General features: G+C 40.7%; 1 protein-coding gene across 1 annotated transcript in view; it reads left to right on the top strand.

Moving 5' to 3' along the window:
• Nucleotides 1-704: 704 nt before the first annotated feature.
• Nucleotides 705-17,788, top strand: part of LDLRAD4 (low density lipoprotein receptor class A domain containing 4) — a 189,103-nt gene continuing 172,019 nt past the window's right edge. Inside the window, 1 exon segment of the mRNA XM_030445600.1 lies at nucleotides 705-1,140. Within this exon segment, the coding sequence (XP_030301460.1) occupies nucleotides 1,101-1,140 (40 nt within the window). The 5' untranslated portion in view covers nucleotides 705-1,100.

Raw genomic sequence — 17,788 nt, 5'->3', positions numbered from 1 at the left:
ATATGCAACAATTCTAGTTTTCAATGAGCTGCAGATGTCTGCACTACGCAGAAATAGTACTATCAAGAAAAATTTAACCACCATTCTGTTGTATAGCCTGTAGTTGTTTTTAACCTTACCAAATGTCTGAAGACATCCAGATTGTGTCATCTATGTTACAATTGAAATTTTAAATAGATATTCAACTGCAAGACATAGAAAGATTTTTAACCTCAAGAAGACTGTTAGAACAGCATATTGAGTGTTGGCAGACAGTGCTCTCTTTTCCTGCTCCACAAAAGAAGGGAAGCAATGATATGAAATGCTAATAATCTCACTATGGTTTTGGATAGGCTAGACTTGAGAGCCTTGAGTATTTTTCCTTTTCCCTTTTAACTGTAATTTTGTTATTGTATTGCTGCCCCCATCTCTGCTAAATATGGCTTTTGAAATGTAAATCATATCATGTTCTCAGAGATGCATATGACACCCTCAGCACTGTTCCTCTTTGCACTTCAAAGAGCTGTGTGGTCACACTTTGCATCTCAGCAAAATCACAGAATTTGCCTTCTGAAGATCTCCTTTAATGTATACAATCAATCCCTGATAATGTGTTTTGGGTTTTTGTTCCCTGGAGTATGTTAATTTTAGTGTTGCTACAGGTCATCCGGAAACATAATCTCTTCTTTTTTAATTTCTCAGTCAGCGTGCCTGAGGGAAGAGGAACACAAGAGAGGAGAGACAATTGATCACCACCACTGGCCGAGACCTGAAAAAATGGTGCTGGATGAGCAGAGGATTAGGACTTAATTGTAAAAGGGAAATAAAGTCTTGGCAGGTGATTTGCTTCATTTCCACATTCATCATGGCCCAGATCCTCTGGCTGGCTGGTTGATGGGACTGTCCAACGCTTCCTGCTTAGTTTCAGTGCACATCCCCTCTGCCTGTGGATCAGAAGACCTGGGATCAGGTGGGAACTGGATGGTGCCAAATACGGGAATGAAAAGAGAAATGGACTCTGACAAGCTAAGATGGAAGTGACTTGACAGCTCCAAGCTCCACAGTAGTCTCAAGTACAGACAGGTTAAGACGGGAATCTCAGGCTTCACTGGGAAAGCAGTATGCAGGAAGCTGGTTTTCAGGCCACAAATGCTTTCACAGGTAAGGTCTTCTGTTCTGGTTCACCTAGTAGTTTTGGGGCAGCTTACTGGAGTTTAGAAAATAAATTGACTAGGTCTTGGTTGTTGTTAGTGCCTTGTAGTACTTTCAGTTTGAATAATATTTTAAAACATTTCTCTTGAGGAGTAGTTCTGTGCTTGTACTAACAGTAAGTAATGCAGATATCCGTATTGCAGGCCCTCGGAAATGGATGGCCACATTCCCACACCTGAGGGAAAGTGTAACTCAGCTTTCCTCTCATTAACAGCTTAACAATGAGCGGCCTCCTGGGTTCACTATAAAACATAATCTGTCAAGTTGTTCTTGTGTTCAGTCTGGGAATTTGGCGAGGGCACAGGGTGGGCAATGGTTTGTATTGGGAAGCTTCTCAGAAACATGTCAACACTGAGCTTTATCTTGTCAGTGAGAACCTATCTTTGGACAGAACTTGACAGATACCTTCTCCTTGTACTGCCTTCTGCCCAGCAGCACTGATGTGCTTCACTTAAACTGGCAAAACCAGAAGGTTTAACAATAACTGTTTCACCTGAGTCCAGTGTAGATAGATACCTAATAACGTAATGAGAAAGGGATTGCGAAGGTGATGTGTCTCACTGAGGAAAGCTCCCTCTAGTGTAAAGTCTGTTGGAGTTCATTCAGTGCTTTCCCTGTCTGGACTGGTTTCTAATTTTGAGAGGTGGGAAAAGGAAACAAGAACCAGAAGATACTGCTGCTTTGTTTCCACATGTGCTGGCCAGCTGAGACTCTGTGAGAAACGGGTAGAAAATCAACTGGATGTTCCTCTTGCTTTAGTAGGTCTAGATAATGGATTAATACCACAGTGAAAGTCAGTGTGCAAGATGTTTATTTTTCCATTTTACATTTTTTGCTGATATAAGAAGATTACTGGATTGTGGCTTGTATGTATGGGAAGATATTTTTATGTCTCAGGCTGCTTTATCCTGGGCTGCTTGCTTTTCTACAAGCTTTTCCTAGGAAGGAACAGCAAAACTGTTCATTTCCCTGTAGACAAGCTCTGACTTTGTCCTTTTCCAAAGCAGACCCACCTTCAGAAGCTGGTCCTACCCTTCTGGCTCCTGTGGGGTGGCACCTCTGTGTCTGTCTGTCCACACCAGCACCTTGTTTTGGAGTAGTAATTCAGGTTTCAGCTGCCTCCCATTGCCTCACGTTGTTTTGATTTACAGCACGATTTCTGTGCGTGTCAGTGAGATGTGTCCTGAAGGAGAGGAAACAGGAAGCTTTTCTTCACATGTTCTGCTGTACTGGTGGGAGATGTGAAGTTTGGGTCTACTGCAGGGCTCTCCTGCCTTTGCCTGAGTAGCAGCAGCACACTCCTACCCCACCTCCCTTCTTGTCCTGTTTGTGCATCTTCTTCCTCACTGCACTCTGTCAGCCCTTAGCTCATGCCTAGGAATTTTTGCCACATGTTTGCTCTCCATCAGAATTCCTCCTGTGTGGATATCTGTTCTCTTCCTTACATACCTTGCCTTCTGTGGCTCTCTCCTTTGCAGAAAACCTTACTATAATATTCCACTCTTGTGATATTATATTATTTTCTTTCCATCTTTACACCACTTTTCTGCTGTGGCATCTGCTGTCTCTTTGCTCCCAGAAGAAAGGGGCTGTTGGCACTATGATCAGGGCTCTTGCACTGTGGAGTGTCAGAAGGCTGGTAACCTTGTGACTACTGCTGGGTGGAAGACACCTGGAAAATAGGGCTGCATAAATGTCAGGGAGATGCAAAAGAGGTCCTTGGAGACCCTGGGTAACACTCAGATTGTGGTGACAACTCAGCAGATTCAGACTTATTCTAGAGACTTGAACATTGTGAAGGTTGCTTGGTCTCTCATAAGGAATTCTTACATTATTTTGGGTAAAGATGTTAATAAACATTTTCAAATCTTGACAGCTGTACTAAGAATTATTAAACATTGAGTTAAGTAGCACCATACGTTCAGAGACTTGTAAAGGAAATTAGCAGGAGATCTGTAAAGGAAACAGGTGGAAATATCATTGCTTTATATGAGGAGAAGGCAAGGAGCTCTGCTTCTTCCAAGGACTTCTGTTTGTTTTACTTTTCTTGCTACTTAGATTTATATAATGCATTGAACAGTAAGCAGTGGGTAGCTGTAGATTTTTTAGAGAAATTTGTGGAACAGCTTTATGCTAATTTAAGAGTTAAGCATAATGGCAGGTGCATATGGTTGCTCCTATATTCCTTGCTATACAGTTCCTTTTGTTTTATTTGAGTTCCACTGTAGGAGAAAACACTCGCTGCTAGTGGGACAGGGGGCATGAGTGCCTGCAGAGGAGAGCTAATTTATACAGAAAAAGCTTTGATATCTGAAACCTGTGCAGTGTTAGCACTGAATGTAGCCATGCTAAGTGATTGCAGCTATTGCAACAATCAAAGTAATCATTTCAATTTATAGTTGAAAAGAGTGCTGGCAAAAGAAAGAAACCTGGGAGGGCAATTCCTCTGCGTAGCCACCTTGGGGATATTTCATAAACCTCCTTTCCACCTTGGTGATCACTGCCACCTGGAAAGGTTTACAGCTAAGACTAATAGATATTTTGATACTGTCTGAATGCTCACTGGCACAGATGCCAAAGCTACCCCTTTTTGCTGATGGCTTTTGTTCCAAGAAATAGGTTCATCCTATCACTTTAGCATATATTAGCAAACAGTAGCTTATGGTTAGAGCTGTTTCATTTTACTGGCTAAATACTCATTTAAGTAGATCATGCAAGTATAATAGGTTCAGGATTACGGAATGTGGAAAGGGCAATGGAAAGGAAGTGCTTGTAGGCTTGATTAGGAAAGAGACTGCTGAGCATATGATGGTGAAAAGGCAATTTGAGTGATAGCAATCATGAAAAAGTGATCTTAATCTTCAGAAAATGAAAGGGAGAACTTCAGAAAAAGAGCAATAATATGCAAGAAAGTAGATTACATTCAGCTCATTGAATGGATAAGTCACATTTCTTGGGAAACAAACCTAAGAATTTCAGGGAGGCTGGCAATTTCTAAAGGAATGAACTGTTTCTTCCAGTCACAATAGAATAGTAAAAACACAAATAAAGGCTGTTTCAGTAAAGAAGTGTAAGAAGAGACAAAATTGCATGATGTGAAAATTGAGGAAGGTAGAAACTAGATTTGCTGCTAGAAATGGCTGTAAAAGAACATTAGAAGAATGCAAGGGCCAAGTCATGTATGCCAAAGGACAAAACTAAGTACAAGTAAGGAAGGACATGGTAACCAGGAAACATGCTATATTCTCAGTAATAATAAGAGGATGACTGAGTTTCTGGACTACTAATTGAAAGGGAATGACAAAACTCATGATCTTACAATGCAAAGAGGATCAAGTAGTTAATGACTTTTCTTTTGCATAATTCTTTGCCAAAAAGGGTGACCTGTAATGAGGTGGCAAGAAAAGGACTGCTACTTTGAAAGAGGTAAAAATTCCATCTAGATCAGGAACATAACTGATTATGAACTAATGAGATAGGATGGGAGGTATTTTAAGCCAAGATGGAGCTTATTAAATTATCTCTGCAACATAAGTTGAAGCAATGTCTGAGCAATTAGTGGTTTACACTGGAGCACATTTGGAGGACAGTCTAGGTTCTAAAAAGCTGTGAAAGAGCAAACACTGGACCTGCATGCAAACTTTTCTGAGTCTCTTTTTTTTCTTCATTGATGCAGATAGTTTATCTCAAATTCGGGGGTGGGAGAGCAAATTTGAATCAAATAATCACCTAGTTGTTTGTTTGTTTGTTTGTTTTTTAAATAAATGGCCTGTAGTTAATAATATGATAAATTAATTTGCAAAGGCTTTTTTTTCTAGGAGGTACCTTGTCAGTGGAGCCTAATTTCCCTGTAAGTAGAGTGGTAATATATCTTGATCATTGAAAAGCTTTTTATCCTTTCATGAACAAGGTGGCAATATGGGCTACAAGGTGGGCACACAGTTGGCTGGAAAGCTGTTTTCAGAATAATTGCTAGTGATTCATAGTCAGACTAGAAGGATTTGTCAAGTGGGATTCTGTCCTGGACTGCCTGAAAATATTCAATATTTTAATTAAAGACTTAGATGATAGAATCTGCATGCAAGATTTCCAGATGATTCCAACCAGGGAGAGGATGTAAACCCTCTGAGCACAGGATTAGAATTCAAAATTAATGTGGTATATTAGAAAGCTGATCTAAAATAAATATGATGCAGTTAATCAGGACAAGTTCTAAATTGTGGTTGGACAGGAATAATCATCCATGCAAATAAAAATGTAGAATAACTGGTGAGGCAGCAGGTCTGCAGAAAAACAGATGGGCAGTTGCAAGAGTTCAGAAAATGGCTATGAATCAACAATACTATGCCATAAATGTTATGCTAGAATATATGGACAGGGGTCTGGATGCAAGACATGCAAGAGTATTTTTCCCCTCTACTTAGCATTTGGTGTGGCTGGTGTACTATTTCTGCTCTGAGCAGTGCTCTTTGGGCCTGTTGAAAGAATCCAGAGAAAAGCAAAAGAAAAGGCCAGAGGTCTAGACAACATGACCCGAGACTTGAAAAAAAGTGGTCTTTTTCAGAGCAGAGCAGTAATTCTGAAACTTTCTGAAGATGTTTTTTTCTAGGTTCCTTTGAAGCAGTGTGCATTTGTGAAGCATTTGTGCTCAGGTATGTGTCTTATGCACTGAGCTACATGGCCAGATGTGGCCATGGTCCCGCAGTGCTTTGGAGTGGCAGTCAGAAGAAGCACCTCACTTGCACACTTCTTGCTGCCATCAAGAACTACACCTTGTGCCTGGGCTACTCTCAGTGCTGCACCAGTGCCTGAGTAATAGTGGTGAGGATCCTGGACAGCCAAAGCCTGTTTTTGAAAGTAGTTACTTCCTTCACCAGTGTGTGTTTTTGGTGCCAGCTTAGGAGAACAGTTGGTTTCTGAAATCAGCTCTCCAGCACTGGAGATTGTGTGGCACAGGGACATCCAGGGTGATTAAAGGATAAGGGGAATACTATGGGATGCATTAGGAATCAGTATATGACCTTGAAAGGTAAGTTTAGGTCCATCAGGATTTTATTAACTCTGTCTCAGCACAAGCACTGTCAGACCTGGACTGACTTGGAGGCATTTCTGCCCTGTGACCCTCAGCACTGCTGGAGGGATTATTAACTCTGGCACTGTGGAAACCAGAATAAATAGTAAGAGATTGCTTCGTGCAGTGGGCCCCTGCCCTTCAGTCTAGTACTGACTTTTCCTGTCACCTTCTGATCCCATTCTGTCATAGCTCCATATCTTCTCCCTCACACCTTTCCCTGTGGAAGTGATGGCACCCTCAAATCTTTCCATAATCCTTTGCAGACGCTTCAAGGTCATTGTCAACCAAGCTTGACCTTGGGCCACATCCAGAGAGGCCAAGTTACTCTCAAGGAGCATCTCCTCAGCTTGGCTGATAGTGCCCCAGGCACTACATTAGCAGAGAAACTGAAGTAATCTGCTAGGAGATCCTCATGCTTATAAGAACACAGCTTGGTGTAGCTTCTCCAGTCCCCACACCTCCTTTCCATTATCCTCCTGGCACTGAGGACTTCTACCACATCTCTTGTCCTGTATTTCATTCTTTCCCAACCTCTCCTCACCTCTTCTCCCATGAGTACACAAATTCCCTCTCTCTGTACTGAGCTGCCTCCATCCCTCCCTGTTTATATGTCTGGTCTCACTTTTCTTCCAGATTTCCTACTGCTCTGGTCACCTGTCTGTTTTTCACCACTCTCCTTCACCTTCTTTTTTTCCAGGACCTCTCCTACTTCCATACCTACTCACTACAAATTAATTCCAAGCTGTTTAAAAGCCTCTTCCCCTTTTCTAGGCTCCACCCTTCCTCTCCTCATCTCCCCTCACCTCACATCCTTCCACGGGGACTCCTCCTCATGATTTCTTTGCAGGAAGACTGAGAGCCTGTTGCTTGCTCAGCTTGGCTTCTCTCTCTGCATCTTGTGCTGCTTGGCTGCTGTTTTTTTGGGTGGAGATGTCTGTAGTGGTGGTAGTAGTCTGGTGGTAGTAGTTTCAGAATAGGGAGGCTCCTCGAGGGGATTACATGGTAGACCAGGTAAATTGGTCCAGCAGATTGCATATGACCCAGTTGGCCATTACTCATTTAGAGAATGGAAGAGTGAGGGAAGATGTGATAACCATTTAAAAGTATATGGAAATTTCATGTAAAGAGGAAGGTAATAGGAACTGTTTTTCAGCTTTGCTGGGGCAGAGTATGAAGTAACAGACGAGCTCACTGTGGTTGGGAGGCTGAGGTTAGACATTAGAAAAATCTATCTAATGGTAAGGATAGTTAAGAACTGCAGCTGATTGCCTGGGGAGGTTGCAAAGTCTCTGTCACTGAAGGTTTTTCAGAACAAGCTAGACAAATATCTGTCAGGAATGGTTTATGTAGAGCTGATCTAGCCCTGGGGCAGGGGAATGGACTTCGTGAGAGCACATCCAGCCTTACTTTTCAGTTATGTTGTTATTGCTTACTCCCTGGATAATAGATGTACATTTTTAAAGTCAGTAACCCACCTGCACTAATGTGTCTTCCCAGTGAAGTAAATTCTGTTGAGCTCTTGGAATAACTTACAGATGATAAATTAAGAATCTTACATGTTTAAAGTCTTAACTCTCTTTTTGCTGGACTGTTGTTCCATTACATTCCTTCTAGCCTGACCTTCTTTTAACATATTATTTTTGGGGGTGTGACATATGTTTCTATGTCTGTGTAACTTGCATAGGAATATTTTAATGTTACAGAAATACTGCATTCATTCTGTAGAGTATGCAAGTATTTTAAGAAAAGCTTTTAGCACTCTTGGATAGTAAGCATATTTAAAACCTTATTGTTAAGAGTAATAAAAAATGGGGCAAAGCTGAAGCAACTGCTCTTTGATGTTATTTTCTTTATTATCAATAAAACTGCAACTGCAATTTATTTAGCATCAAATAATAGACTGCTCTATATGCTGCTCAAAGTTGCCTTCTTCCTCAGAATTATAATTGAAGCTCAATGCAAATCAGCAAAACAGGTTTGAAACATCTTCTAATAAGTATATTAATTAACATTAAAAGCAGTTGAAAACTCATTTATATATTAACACAGGTCTCCCACATTACTGCTCTAATTATTTGCATGATTTTCAATTACAGATAAACATTTCATTTAAAAAATACAACTTGAATATGTAGGAAAACTTTCTCACCCCCCTCTGTTCCAGTTATGTTTTTATCTACCTCTTGAAGTTGGTCTGACCCATCTAAATTCTCTGCTATTTTCTTAACAGATGTATTCTTACTTTATGAATTTCCAAGGTTACTATGTCACTCATGGACAACTCTTACTGTCTCTTAGTTCCTGAGAGAAACAGATTGCATTTTGCAACGCCCCTTACTCAGTACACATTAACAAATCACGTTCCACTGTATTCCCTTAGATATTTTGAGTTTGCAATTTCTGGAGTACAGAAAGTATTTGCAGCAAAAATACACGGAGGAAGATACAACCTCAGTCTCTAATAGCCTACTGTCTAAATAAGTTAACACTCAGTAAGCAGCATTTGGTGAAACAGTTTGAACTATAATATTGCCTAGCTTGGAAGTCTCCTCTTCTGGGTTAAATGCTTTAATAAAATCAGAGGAGAGCGAGAAACTGTGAAAATCAATTCACGAGTGGAGGTGCCATGTGAGAGCGATAGCTTTTGGTCACAACCTAGTTTTTCTGTTCTTAAGATCAACGATTAGAACAGCAATGCTTTCTGCTTTAGGTTGCTCTTCAAATCCAGGAGGTCAGCTTTTAAGTTTAGATCCCAAAATTTGTGTACATGAAACATTGTGCGTTTTTTCTCAAGAAAACAGTTCTCTTCAAAGATCTGGTTGAAGGACTGTTTAATTTGTAACTGGACAAGTATTGCCTTCGCTAATTGAACTGTGGCTGCCCCTGTGCAAATAGAGGGTCATTTCACACAGGTTGAGGGATTAAGTATTTTAAATGTTTCTCCTGTCAAATTTTTATTTAGCTGGGATAGACAACCTCCGTGCTTATAGACGACCACCATGTTTGTTTGATTTGAAGAAGTACTATATACTTGCCATTTGCTAAGGAGGAGGGTGGGAGAATTGGGGTGGCTGGCACTTCCAGAAGATGGCCTTGCTGTGTGAAGCCACCTGGAGCTCAGTGAATGTGGAAACAGAAAAAGGCAGAAAAGAATCCAAGAGGACTCCAAAGGAAATGCAATGGTGTGGTGTGCTGTGAACCTCCTGGAAGACATTGGGCTCCAAGAAGGAACCTCCACAGTCCTGACATTCAGTTCCTTGATAACTGCAGGCTACTGGATCATGTAACTGCATTCACATCAAGCTCTATCCTAAAACTATTATTCCAATCCAGAATTACTTTACTTAAATTTTTAATTTTAAATTAAATTTTCATTGGTATAATTTAAATTGTATTTTACAGTCCTTTAATTTTCAGTCTAGTCTTCAGTGTAGTCTTGTCTATCAAATGTGTGCATGGTCCACTTGTTCTAAAAACATCTAGTCCAGAGCCCAAATGAAAAGGCTGTGCATTGTGTAAGCCAGGGTGAAAGAAGGTTCAAACTTAAAGAAATGTCATGGCCAATGCTATATTCAAAATTATTTTATGAAATAGTGTATTGCTGGAAATGGCTAATTTCTCCTTCACAAAGTTATGGGAGAGATTGCTCCAGCGTGTTCAGGAAGGATGTTGAGCCTGGATCCTAGCTTTTGATAACCATTTTTAGGAGATGATACTCAGGCATAGCACTGTCATTTGCAGAGCCGATGGTTCTTTGGCAGTGCCCCTCTGCCATTTCTCATTTCTCAATTGTACATGTCACAGTGCCCTTGCATGGTACAACTTCATCTGCCAAATGGCCAGTTCCAGGCTGAATCTGACAATAAATTTTGGTACATTCCAGTATTTAATCATAATAAAAAGGCAGACGTTTTGAATGGAGAAAATTAATATCAGTCCATCAAGTAAAACCGGGAAAATTAAGGGGGTAAAAACTGATTGTTAAATTGGTAGTGGTTTTCGTTAATCCTTGTTAATTAATTAGATAGGGGGGGTTGTTTGGTAGGTGTTTTAAAGAGAAGCTGTGGGACGGGCCCTTGAGGCAATGCCCGTGGCTGGCCCAGGCTCAGCGCCGGGAAGGCCTCGTGGGGGCCGAGGGCAGCGCTGCCGCCGATGGCGCCTCAGGGCCTCACACGGGCCGGGGGCCGGGGCAGCGATGGCGGCCATGAGCCGAGCGCAGGAGGCGAGCTCGGTTCTGCCGAACCGCTCGGATGCGGGCCTCGGGCAGCTTTGGGCAGCCGGAACCCCCTGGAGGCAGAAGGGGGAAGGCGACTCCCTGTCCCCCCTCGCCCGCAGGGGGAGGCCCGGGGACTGGGCCATGTTGGCGGCGGGAGCCGCGCTGCCGCCTCGGCTGAAGGCAGCGGCGGGAGGCGGTGTGGAAGCGCCTTTCCTTAGACATCCAAAAGCGCTACAAGAGCAAGGGCAAACCCCAGATCATTGCCAAGGTGCTGAAGCAGTGAGCTGCGCCCTTTTGGAAGATGAGGAGGTACAGTGAGTGAAGTAGAAAAATGAGCGATGTTAGCCAAAACATGATTTTCTTTTGCAAAAATTATGCGGGTGGTTCCCCTGCACTCAGCTCCAGGCGCTGGTGTTCTGAGGGTATAGCGTGAGGCGAAGTTCTGGTCTAATGTTTTGTTGCATGGTTTTTTCTGTAAGGTCAAACAGGCCGTTTGAGTTGGTATCCTGTCAGTTTTATTTTACCATGAAATAAATAGGATGAATTAACATTATGTTTCTTTGTTGGATACTGTAGTGGTGCCTTTACAAATAAGAACTTGCAGTCTGGAAACAGAGAAGTAAAAATATTTGATGTTGCAGGATGAATGTGGGGGTAAAAAGCCTAAAAGTTATTGAGGAGAAAGCAATACCATGCATACAGAATTATATGCTACATTTACTTCTCTAATGCTTAAGACCTTATACTTTTTAGGAAAAGAGGCCAGGGTTTATGGGGATTAATTTACTTCTCAGGCCTTTTATTGTTGCTGTTTGGTTTGGGTTTTGTTCAGAGCAAAGCTGTTCCTGGTTGGATGCAGTCCTATTGAGCCTTTCTAGGAGTGTACGTGTTCCGTCTCTGTCATCTAAATCTCCCATCTCCAGGGTTTGGCTTTCCTCACACAACCACTTCATTATGGAGCAACATGATCCACACAAACATGCACCCCACACCACTTCTCAAGGTTTCCATCCTGGGGACTGCCCAACCTCTACTCCAAACCCTTTTCAGAGGGATACTCCCACCATCTCTAGTTTCTGCTCAGCCCTCAGCAACTGTGAACAGGCAGAGTGTTTGGTTTCTAGTAGGATCATTACTTGCTAATAGGGTGTAACCTTCAAGCCTTGCCAGCCTCTCACAAACACCCAAGATACTATTATTTTTCCCTGGAAGAGAGCATAACACAATATTCTGATACATCTGTATTAGCACTGCTTCATCTTTTCCAAAGCTGTGCTTGTGTAGTGCTGTGAAAACTGATGATCTCTGAACAGAGGAGACTTCGGGCCCATGAGCTTTTTGTATGTGGGGTCCAGAAACTCGAGTTTTGTTACAAAAGCAAAATTCTTCCCTATCCTACTTCAGTCCGTGCCTGTAGTCACCCTACTACAATTTGACATTAAAACATACCCAGTTGTTGGGCAGCTAATACCCTAGGCTTTTTTAGAAAACCATCAAGGTCTGTTTTCCAAAGGTTTAAGCATCTGTATGTACGTGTGGATAGCAAGCAGGGTGCTCTGCTCCTCACAACCATGGGTCTGTTTCCATGCTCTCTGATGCTGGTATTAATAATCTGTTAACAGGAACAGATTGAGCAGTATGTCTTTCATGCACTGTGGGTTTTGATTTTATTTCTTAAAATTTTCTGTCCTATTGCAGACTCTTTGTGTCCTTAGCTTTCTTGCTTTGTTCACTAGGAGCTCACTCAGTTCTCATTTAAGGGTTATAAAGGGTTTAAGGGTCATAAAGACAAAGCTTTGTTTGAGGAGTTAACAATGAGGATTTTTCATTATGAAAACATGCAAGAAGGATCCTACTCCACAGCCAGCATCTAAGCAGCATCTTCATTTCTCTGTGGAAAAGCTTGTTTCTGTTAGTGGGTAAAATGGCTTCATTAAATGCCATTTAATTGCTGACAATGCTGTGTGTTGTAGGTGTATTTACCCTGAGGGGTTAGGAGGAGGACCCAGGCTGAACTACTGGCTTCAGAAAATCCTGGAAGACTTACTTGGATATGAATTGCTCAAGAATTGTCTGTTTATCCTGGAGGCTTAAACCATAGAAACCAGTAATTTATACTGACTGAAGACAGTTTCACAACCTGGCTGTGTACTCAGTCCTTGATTTAAATGAAAAAATTGGAATTTGTGCATGTGTCTCCATTTTCCCCCTTTCTGAGCTTTATTATACTTGATTAGTTTATTTCAGAAGAAAGAGATAATACCTTCTCCCATTTGCTCAGAGTAAGAATTTGGAGAGAGACATAACCTGCTATGGCAATGGAAGAGGAAGTTTAGAAAAACTTCACTGGTCTTAACTCAGGATGTTAATGGCGTTTGTGAATTAAAGATCCTTTTCACCCCCCACCCTGCAGAGCTTTTGTGCCTACACCAGACCTGTTTATAGAAGCTGTTGGAGAGATTCTTTGTAATAAAAATAATAGGGGTACACTAACAGTAAAGGCAAATATGCTTCATGAAAGTGTTTTTATTCAGTGCCTTCTGTTAATGTATGCATGGAAAACGTGACATAGCATTGGCTTGATGGCTTTTGGACAGTCTCTTAAGGCAAAACAGAAGCAGAAAGAAGTACTGTCCTGCATTTACAGGTGTGCAACTAAGGCACGGATGAAATATTTACATGAAATGAGCTAGAAGGTTTGTCAGACCTGAAAACTAAAGCTGCAGCCTCTGAATCTGAATTCAGTATGAAGAGTGAGATGATAACCACGAGTACTAACATATTTATTTTTATCTCCAAGTCAGCAGTGTACCTACTGCGCTATATTCTATTTTCTGTCTTGTACCTTTGTTCTCTTTGCTTGCTTCCATGAGGAGAAGAACATAAGTCAGTAGGATGTCTTGTGGAAACTGGAGTCCTGCTTTATGCCAGCGTTGCTGGAAAGAATTACAGCTGCCCATAAAATATGTGATACAAACAGCCCTTCCCATCTGCAAGCATTAATTGTCCATTGGGAAAAAGGGGGTGCTGGGATGCAAGACTTCTTGAAGGATATGGGATATTACTTGAGGTCTTAAAAAAATTATCTGTCATTGAATTGTCATCTAGAGAGGAGGCTTATTGAAATTTATGGGAGCAAAATTTAGTGAGGTGAATACAAATAAAGCTGTCCATGTTAGTTTCACTTCTTTTTCAAGGATCTTTTAATGCAGAATATGATGTTCATTAATGTAATGCTGGCAGGCTCATTGCTTTGTTGCTTTGTACATGCATGAATCAGGCTTATGTGGTGTCTTTGAGATGTATTTTGAAGAGCCTCAAAAATGTGTTTTTTATGCAACTTGCTTTCTCTGGAGGAGAGAAGGCAGATTTTGTGGAGAGATCATATTTCATGCTACAACTAGTGGTCTGTTTGGAAAGCAAACAAGCAAGATACCAAAAACCACAAGTATTCAGCCATATGAGCCCTTTATCTCCAGGAAATCTTTATATGAACATTCAAGGTTCTTCAGTTTGCTGAAGGCCATCTTCTGCTACATAAGCAAAACACCATTAGAACCAGTCATGGATAGCTAGTGGAGAGAAAATCCAAGGGCAATGCAAGTGAAATTTGTTGTTGTGTTAGCATTTTGCATTCAGTCAGCATTGTGAACCAAAATCCCCTGTTGTCTCCATTTGTGGCACTGTGCTTCAGCTCACACGACAGTGTTTTTTTCCACCAGTGTAGCTGATACTTGCCAACAAAAGACTAGGGATGCTGCTGCTGCTCCTTTTTTTTTCTACATGTTCAGTACCTGTGACATAATGAAGATGTAATGGAATGTTGGATGCATCCTGAATGAGAGAAATAAGAGAAGTGAGATCTAGAGACAATATCTAAAATCAATGTGAACTTGCAGGATTTCACCCTGACAGAAATAACATGCTTGAGTCTGCCACCTGGAAAGGATGTTCATGGAGAGATGGAAGAAGGACATCAGAGCCTGATGGTTGCAGAAAGTAAAGCTGAAGATAAAATTAGATGTGCATACAGTGGTTATTTAATTCCTTTAACTGTGATTACTGTCTTTACAACCACGCTGAAGTTCTAATGATATTGGGTTAGAAAAAACTTGAAATAATTGTACAGGAAACATGGTGAAGCAAATCTTATCCTTAAAGTGACCATCTTAAATCAGTTTCAGCTGGGAAAGAACTGTACTAATTTTTGAGAAGAGTATTTTAAGTCTAGTGTTCCTAAATGTTAGATTAATGTGAGACTGTGTAGACATTAGATGATGCCAAGAAATGGGTTCCAAGATATTGATAAATAAATTCTTAGTGCATTCCCATTTTCCTTCCTCTTGTCTTTGCTATTATCCCATGCATGTGTCCCCAGGCTTTCTGTACTTCTTTATAGAGATGCAAATGGTAATTATATTTTCCCTGAGTTTTAGTAGAAACCATTTAACAAAGGCATTTCAAAATTATAACCTTAAGCATTATTTTATTGATTAGGACTGTGTAACACTGTCAATATTTTATGACTCCTATGAGAGTTTTAAAAGTGCAACTTGAACTCTGAGAATAAGTTGTGAAATATTTGTGTATTCTGCTGCAGTAGGCCCTGCTTTCATTGTACTTGAATCTTTTGAGATTATTCTTTGGAAGTTAGAAATTAAATAAAGAACAAGGTAGTCTTTTTATAAATCACACAAGAGATCCCATGTTAATAATGCTTCAGTGGTTTTTAAGAATACTTAGTTTTGCTGAACATATCTACTAGAAGAGACAGAATTGAATAGTATGTCCAGTTCATTTAGAAAGGAGTATTTCAAGTCTTGTAATGTTAAAAACACAGAAATGCCCTTAGTGCAAGCAGAAGATTCATTACTGCTCTGGTCCACTCTGAAAATAATTTTCTCATAACTGTGCACATGTTTTAATGTTATGAAATTCTTACCTACTACTTTTTTCTTTGTTGATTTCAAATGACTCAGTCTTCTAGTGTAAGTGATACAAAAACCCTCTCCCTTCCTTTCCTGTCTGTGTTACTTCCAGTTTGTTCTGCAGCTTTGTTGTGGTTTTTTTTTTTTCCTTCTGGCAAGTTTTACAGCAGAAGTAGACTCCATAGTATTTACAGGAGTTATAATGTGTCATTGGACTTCTGTATTGTAGACAGGTAATAGTTGGTTAAATTTAGCTGTCAGAATTTGTGTACTAGAAAGAATTAAGGAGAACTGAAACTGCATCCTTAAAATAGCAAATAGTTTATATTAGAAAATGATAATAGAAGAGAAACTGAAGGAACAAATGCTAAAGTAAACTTCATCAGAAGTTGATTATCAGTCTGAAGATACGACATAGCTTTGATTTTCTGTTCTCAGTAGTAATAAGACTTAGGTGGTTTTTCTTGGAGTGATTTCCCTGGGAAAAAAAGATGAGTCTGGATTTTACTTCTTACGATGTAGCTGAAATTTGGAATGATTATTTAACTTCTCTGCATCTGCTCCTGACCTACAGTTCTAGGTGTCATGAAGAGTAACTTACATATGATTTAGAGTTCAGAAACTGATATTAGCAGGTTCATGGCTACATAATGTGTCAAATGTAATGTTTATCTTTAGATTTATTCTGCTAGGCTTTATTGTTAAATATTTGAGATTCAGTTTCCCCGTAATGACTTACGCTGACACTGGAAGACATAGTATCTCTGATGACCTCATGGGTATTGTTGTTACTGAGAAGAGCTGTTCCATTTGCTGTGAAATATTTGACGTTGAACTATACATCTCTGTATTCGTAATTCTTGCAAGACAGAGATTACAGGGAGTGGTAATTTCTTTTATTAGACCATCTGATTTCGTTGGAGAAAACAGACAAGCTGTGTGCTTTAAAACCCCTTCTTCAGGTCTCTGAAAAGGATCCTGAATGACAGGTCTGCGTGCTCCAAACATTGCCTGTTTTTTCCATTTGTATCTTTTGTTGATCAATTAAAAGATAACCTTTTCCTTTATAAAGCTTGCCTTGATTAAACTGCCATGTCTGAAATAAACCACAGCTTTGTAATTTCAGCCTTTGCCATTTAGGACACATACCTTTTTTTCTTTGAACTGTCTGAGGTAACCTTACTTTCAGCCATTTCACTTTGTGCCAAATTTTGTCCTCATGTTTTCTTACTTTGGGTATAGCCAGAAGGGCTGACTCTTCTACCTAAGCTCAAGTTGAGTTGTGCTAAAAACCTCCCAAAGCAGTTGAGCCTGTGATTTGTTTTTCAGGTTATGTTGTTCCCATCCCCTGAGACTTCACCACATACTCTGGTATTTATTTCATGGCGTGATGTATTCGAACAATCCATTTAAGGCTTGGTTTCGTGCTTCTTAGTCAAATCTCTTTGGCTTCAGCTGTGCTCCATGCAGCTTTGCATCCTTGTGAGGGGAGATTTTCTAGAACAGATAAGTCACTTTCTTTGTAGCATTTGCAGTTTTCTGTCAGTTTGAATGTACCTTCTTCCTCCTGATCCCTTGCTCCTCTCAGAGCTTTGCCTACACTCCACTAGTAATTTTGCCAAAGGAATCTTTTTGGGACTGGTGGCAGTGTATACAATGGATTCCATACGCAGAAGACAATTACCTCCCTCTCAGCTGCTCTTTGCATATTCTGCCTTTCTCACCTCTCTCTGATGACCAATCCAAAAGAGAAGAGGCTTTGGATAAGACTCACCACCTCCTCTCAGGGGTTGCAGTCCAGATGGTAGCCTCAGAAATTTGCTTTGTGGCCTTCTGCCTCTTTCCAGTGGAGAGGGAAGCAGTGGTCAAACAGGAAGCTTTACTGGAAACCATTGTCACCTCTTGCTTCAGCTGACAACCCCAGACACTGGCCTGTGATAGCTCCATTGGTCCTGCCAAGACCTGGCTATGCTGACTGTAGTGATTTCTGTGGAAGAGCTGTGCTAAGGATTAAGTTACTGGAAGATCCCTTCTCCCTGTGTATGGACTGATGTATGCATTTTGAGTGAAGAACCCGTATTGTGAGGAACAATATTTTTTTGTTTTTTGTTAAGGCCACTGTTTTTCTTTCTAGAGGAGAGGTAAGAAGCCTTATTAGAAAATCATGATTCATATTTATCTTTAGTTAGAAACTTTCTGTCATCAGACTGTCTAAAGGGCTCTGCTTATGCCTTTGCAGACTTCCATAGAGTCTTAGAATCACAGAATGGTTTGGGTTGGAAGGGACCTTAAAGATCATCCAGTTCCAACCCCCCTGCATGGGCAGGGACACCTCCCACTAGACCAGGTTGTTAAAGGCCCCATCCAACCTTGCCTTGA

Source organism: Calypte anna, chromosome 2 (genome assembly GCF_003957555.1).
Source record: "Calypte anna isolate BGI_N300 chromosome 2, bCalAnn1_v1.p, whole genome shotgun sequence".
In the NCBI taxonomy this organism is placed as follows: domain Eukaryota; kingdom Metazoa; phylum Chordata; class Aves; order Apodiformes; family Trochilidae; genus Calypte; species Calypte anna.
Note: the sequence above shows the minus strand (reverse complement) of the source record. Positions and strands in the feature narration are given on the sequence as shown.